Genomic DNA, 6,409 nt, shown 5'->3' on the forward strand with positions numbered 1-6,409 from the left:
TCACACTTTTATATGAAGCCGTTTTCTTAATGTTTTGTCGGTAATGCCTTACGGGCCTTGTTTTCCTCACTATGCCCATGAAAGGCATCCAGAAACAGACAAATTTTGTTAGAAAGTGACAAGCAAGGCCTTACTCAACGGTTCAGCCGCACATTTTTAGGGACCCCAACCAGCGAGGATTTGGTCAGCAATTATGTATTGCTAGGCAACGAACTGTTTGGGATACGAGATGTCTTTTGATTCATTATTTTGTCTCAAGATTTTTTTATTGTGATGAACGGCTTATATCAAACACCCATTTTTTTTTCTTTTCAAGATTTTGTTTCCTTTCACTTATTGATTGGCATAAAAGGGGTAATTACATGTTTTTTGTCTAGATAAAAGGTGAGTAGATATAAAAATTTTAACCTAAATGATTCAGAAATGATATGGATTTTTTTTCAATCCGTAACACTTACAAATTTTTTTTAATGTTTTTCTTAATTTTGACAGTTTATAAAAAAATAAAAATGGATGAGTTTTTGTATTTTCATAAAATTGAGAGTCAATTTTTAATAAATTTAATAATTTAAAATACGATATTATAATATAATATTAATACGATACAAAAATAAGATATAAAAATGACACGATTTAAAATTTTAATAATAATTATATATAAATTTAATAAAATAAAAAATATATATTATATTTTTATATCAATACAAATTATAATATATAATTTTTATATAAAATATAATATAAATACATAAATTTTAATATTTTATACGAATATGTAAATTACCATATCTAATTTTCAATACTTAAAAACTCATCTTTTCTTTTTCCTTAATTATTCAATCAAATTTGACCCCTTTTATAAAAAAAAATAAAGGATAACTTATATATATATATATATATATTTAGAAAAATCCAAGAGCTATGTTTTTCTTTTAGAAAGATTTAAATGAAATTTTTTAGATAAAATTCATGAAATTCTTTATTAAAAGTGATTAAATAAAAATTAAAATCAAAAATCAAAATCGATAAATTAAAAAATTTTATTACATAGATAAAATGTACAAAAATTTAAAAATTTAAAAAAAATTTATATATTTTTTACATTAGATATTTTTAATAAAAATATTAACAAAATTTTTACTATTAAATAAATATTAATCAAATTTAAATTATAAATAATGTTTTTTTAATAGTTTTTTATACATTGTTAATCTCCATATTAAATTCTACCGATCTATAAGTTTAAATTTTTTTAAAATTATTTTTAAAAAATAACTTCAATAAATTTCACCTTAAAAACTTGGTTTAAATTTTGTTCTATTCCATTTTATTTATGATGGTTTGGGTTCGGCACTTGAGAAAGAATCTATCCTTTCAAACCATGAAGAGACATGGTCTCATGGTAATGGAGATTCTAATTGAACCAGCTAATTATCTTTCAAAATGGTTTTTTATTCGAATTTTTTTATTCTCTAACTGCGATTTATATTAAAAAAGAATATTAACTTACTTTTTCAAAATATTTTTATATCACAAAATTTCAATGCACACCTTAAGCTAAGCATCAATGCCAACACTTTCAAAACAACACCATAATTTAAAAAAGAAATCTAAATAAACAACGTTGTCCTCAGTTCTTCTTATTCATGTCTGCTGACATAGACAAGGCATGCAACATTAATCCTTGTTTATTCAAACAGATTCTCTTGCAGCCGCCGCATTAAAACTACAGAAAAAACCTGCCTAATCCACCTTATGACATTGTTTATATCCATCATCATTATTATTATTATTATCTACAATATGACAAAGCTGCCGGTCTATACGAAATCCAGCAATCATGGGTTCCAAAAAGACAGTAAACTATAAACTTATCTGGGCTTAATTCTTCCAGATATCGTTTTCGTTTTCATCATCTGTGTTATATGATGAATCAAAATTCTCGTACCCCAGGTTTTCTCATGCTTTTGCCTGCAAAAGAGATCGAGTGTGATTAGGGTTAAGACCTGTGTGTTGAGGAGGAGAAACCAAGCATATTCGCAAATTGTTTAGAATGAAATATGGAATCTGTCGAAAGCATCTGTAAGGCATGAGGAATAAACTATTGCATGGTCTTGTTTGCCTACGGTTAGGTTGGTAGACACGGGTCCGGATTGTTCAACTGGTTGATTGAAATCACCTACCACCGAAGATGTCAACTGTCAAATTTGGCATCTAGTAAGGACCCGCCCCGGTGTCAACATCTAAGGGTTGTACTTCTCCACTAACTACAGCACCCCCTTGATCCCTCACAAGATTGGCGAGTCAATCATCTCTCTGTGGAAGGAGGAATTCAACTATCACAGATACAAAAGATACATCTACCATCAAAAACTTGTAGGAGGTACTGAGTAGGTGTTAAAAGATTTTAGCTCAGTCGGTTCGTGCAATCACCTTTAAAAGGTGGCATCCAGCAAGTTTGGGGGTTCAAATCTCAGAAACTGCAACACTTTCCCTTATCCCATATCCTCAGGCTACGGTCTTTTTGTACAAAAAAAATAGTCCAACACACAGATCAAAGACACCGAACACCAGAGATATTTAAGAGTTAGATCAAATAGCATAGATCCACCGTTAATATATCCTAGACCAAGGTGACCAACCTAAAAGGTGACACGATTAGTAGCTAAATCAACTATCCTTTTTAGTGTGTGTGTTCCTAATTTTACCCTTAGAAATCGTCACTGGCTAGAGCTCCGAAAGAGTACCAAATCTTACATGCAATGTTTCTCACTACGATATGTTACAGGCCTTATCTCAATGGAAGGTATCATCCAAAAGCAAACACACAAGTCATGTGAACAATACATACAAATAATATTTATCCATATATCTAGTCAGCTAATTTGGATCAATAACAGTCCTACAGGCATAGCAGTCAGAACATAAAGTAGTTACAAAATTATAGAACAAGAATGCAAAGTTCATAATTTACATGATCACTCACCTGGGAATACAAGAAGGTTCCGAGGATAGCGATGGCAGCTCCTAAAGCATTGATGGGCTGGACAGGCGTGTGGAAGATGATGATGGAGGAGACTATAACAGATATACGTTTCATGGTGTTGCCAATGCTAAATGTCAAGGGAGAGATCTCATCAAGGGACATGTATGAGACCTGATTGTAGAGATGATAGAAAATACTTTGGGCCGCCATCCACCTATCAAATACAATAAAATTCACAAAAATTTTGTTAGCAAACAGAAAGAAGTAAAAATATCATATATCATTACGATTAGATTCAGTCCTACAGAACAATATGGTTTTCAATTTTAAACATGAATTTTTAAAACAATATTGTTATTCCTTTTAGTATAAACCTAATCAGCACAAGAAATTTCATCAAGTTTATCAAAAACGTTCAAAGTATCTACCCGAGTCAACAAATAAATCCAGTCAATAATAAGTGGAAGGAACAGAAAATGAATTTAGACTTAGCACTGTCATGTTATTACCAGATCAACTGTGGTCCAATTTGAGATACAGCCGTTTCATATCCTGCTACCCACATCTGCGGTCCTTCTACAGCAATTGCGAAAGGTGTGAGAATTAAGAGAGACAACATAGATAGACAAGCATAGTAGTTCATCCCACTAACAGATTTCCCCTTCATGCCCTTCTTTGAGAATATGTTACGGAAGACGAATGCCAAGTTTGATATCATAGCTCCCATAAAACCTGAAATACATAGTGAACAACAAAGTTCAGCACTCCGACCATTACCCTTAAATGTAAATTGATTAAAATTACAATCTCAACCCCAGTTAGGACCCTCAAGCAACAAAAATATCCAAACTAATAAACCCACATTAGCAACTGAAAACAAGACCATGGTAACTAAAACACACTTGAAATATCATATGACGGGGAAATGAGGGCCACAGATTGAACCTTTTCGGTTTGGTTTTTAAGAAAACAGACGTAACATCAAAAAAAATTATAGAAAGACAGCGTGCTCAGTTTCAAAACATGGGGACATTCACCTCATAAAACACACATTAAAGAGGGGTTTTGTTTTCCAGAACCCATGAAAATAAAGAAAATATTAATTTGAGAAACAATTTCACACCGGCAGATACAAATAAAAAATCCAAAAAATAAAGAAATGCAGAAACAACAGCTATAATGATGATTAAAACATAAAAGTAACACAATTCGACATCCATATAAGAGATATTAGTGTTTTTACCAGTCATATTGAAGTTGAGTTCTGTTACAGCAGCAAGAGCACAACCACCAATGATTGGAAGAAGGGACAGGTAAACCGCAGGAGGGAAGCTCTCTCCAAGCAAGAACCTTGAAACCAGGACACTGAAAGCAGGCTCACCACTCTTGATGATGTGGGTGAATGAAACTGCAACCTTAGACATACTCACAGTTGCTGCTACATGTCCAATTGTATGTGCCACAGCAACCTAGGAAAAGAGAAAAAAGAAAAAGAAAAGAAACATGAAATGGAGTAAGATTGTATTAATAATCTCAAGCTGACAATTAATGAATTGACATCTTAATCTTAATTTTTCAAAAACAAAAACAGACAGCAAATTCTCATTTTATTTTCTTCCATACAAATTCTATTCGTTAAATTTAAGATAAGACACATTATATCAAATTTTAGTTTCCTTTCATTTCCTTCGTTTTCTCTGCAATCAGACAAACTGTAATTTTCATAAAACTGAAACACAGACCATCTGTACTTATAATTTTTCCTCCCTACAGTCCAAACAACATAAAAGCACATGATCCTATAAAAAAATCCAGCAACATCAAAACCATAAAAAACCAGAAAACACAAATTTCTATTGTTTTCTCTCACTTTCCCTCACTTTCGCACCAACCAAACAGAAAAAAAGGAAAAAAAATAACTCACCGGAAACAAGGTCTTCCAGAACTCAAAATCTGTTTTTGGGGCCTCAGCAATCCTTGTAGCCCATGAAATCAACATCATCAAAGAACCACACGCAAGGGACAAAGTTGAAGTCAACCAAGGGTAGGGGTAAGCATTCAAAACCTTCTTGTTATATATATTGAAAACCACATTCAAAGCCCACCAAGTTGCAAAATAAATCCCAATTTTCACCCTTTTTGCAGCTTCTGATTTCACTTCCCCAGCTGCCTCAATAGGCTTGTCAGCTTCATAAGCCTTGCATTGGATCACTGGTTTTTTCTCCTTACCAAAACACTCAACAGATGAGATATGCAATGGTTTTGACACTGAAAGATTGGTTCTTTTGGGGTTGTTCTGAAGGTTCAAAGATGGTGAAAACGAAGATCTACAAATTATTGAAGGTAATCTGTTGTGAACAACTGAATTTGAAACATCCATGCATGTAGCTAAAGCTGATTGCTTAATGCTAAAACTCATTTTTTTCAAATTTTCTAATCAAAACTCGAAGTGGGTATTTTTTAAAAACTTGAACAGCTGATCAAAGATCAAGAAAAATCAAAACTTTGAGAATTCTAATGAAAACTCAAAGTGGGTATTTCTTAAAAACTTGAACAAGTTATTAAGGATCAAGAAAAGACAAATAAAATCAAAACTTTGAAACAAGGCTACCGGCAATTACTAAAATACCTAGGAATCCACGACTTTTCCTTTTCTTTTTAACCCTCAAAAGCTGATTTTATTAATGTTCAATGAAAAAAAAAAGAGATTTTTGGGGGTTTGGAAGGTTCTTGTTGGAGGTTACAGAGTACAACACGGCGGTGAAAACGTTGAATCAATAAGCTAAGGAGAAAGTTTCATAAGCTCTGATTTCTCATTCCAAAGCCCTTTTTTTTAATTTGTTTGTTGGTTGAAGATCAAGCCAAACTCTTTGGTTTCATTTCATGTGAACTGCCCCACAGTTTTTACCTTTTTGTATTAAAGTGATTGGATTCAGTTTCTCAAATGGAAAAAAGTTACTATAAGAAAGTTGGATTCGTGGGAAGGTTTGGTTTGGGTGTGGTGAAAGTTTTGTTGTATTTTTTTATTTTTATTTTAAAATAGATAAATTATTCAAATTTTAAGTTAAGATAAAATATATTGTATTTAATAATTTAAGATAGATAATTATAAATTGTATATTTGACATAATCTTAATAAATGATTATTGATAAGATTTGAATTTAAAATTTTTTCTTCATGATAAATAGTAACCAATTAAGCTTTAACCTATTATACTAATTTTAATCTATTTTTAATTACACTTAAATATATAAATAATGTAAAATATTAAAATTTATATATTTATATTAATTTTTAATATAAAAGTTACATATCAAAATTTATATTTATATGAAAATAAAAATTATATATTTTTAATTTTATTGAATATATAATTAATATTAAATTTTTAAATTATATTATTTTTATAATATATTTATTTT

The 6,409-nt window shown here is 30.8% G+C and overlaps 1 protein-coding gene across 1 annotated transcript; it reads right to left on the reverse strand.

Annotated features, from left to right (window-relative positions):
- Positions 1 to 1,577: 1,577 nt before the first annotated feature.
- On the reverse strand, positions 1,578 to 5,989 carry LOC111288251 (glucose-6-phosphate/phosphate translocator 1, chloroplastic-like). The gene is made up of 5 exons (XM_089759646.1): positions 4,911 to 5,989; positions 4,230 to 4,455; positions 3,496 to 3,718; positions 2,987 to 3,200; positions 1,578 to 1,971 (listed from the first exon to the last, which is right to left on the reverse strand). Exons 1-5 carry the CDS (start codon positions 5,403 to 5,405, stop codon positions 1,960 to 1,962), a joined length of 1,170 nt encoding a protein of 389 aa, XP_089615772.1. The 5' UTR covers positions 5,406 to 5,989; the 3' UTR covers positions 1,578 to 1,959.
- Positions 5,990 to 6,409: the final 420 nt, after the last annotated feature.

The sequence above is a fragment of the Durio zibethinus genome, chromosome 4 (assembly GCF_047325235.1).
Source record: "Durio zibethinus cultivar Kanyao isolate XHJ-2024 chromosome 4, ASM4732523v1, whole genome shotgun sequence".
In the NCBI taxonomy this organism is placed as follows: Eukaryota; Viridiplantae; Streptophyta; class Magnoliopsida; order Malvales; family Malvaceae; genus Durio; species Durio zibethinus.

What these genes read in the sequence shown, in the direction of transcription:
- LOC111288251 (XM_089759646.1), bottom strand. Translation starts at nt 5,405, where the DNA reads ATGAGTTTTAGCATTAAGCAATCAGCTTTAGCTACATGCATGGATGTT. An exon ending in TCTGGAAGACCTTGTTTCCG is followed by an intron (nt 4,456 to 4,910) that starts GTGAGTTATTTT and finishes CTCTTTTCCTAG; the next exon opens with GTTGCTGTGGCACATACAAT. An exon ending in ACTCAACTTCAATATGACTG is followed by an intron (nt 3,719 to 4,229) that starts GTAAAAACACTA and finishes TATGTATTTCAG; the next exon opens with GTTTTATGGGAGCTATGATA.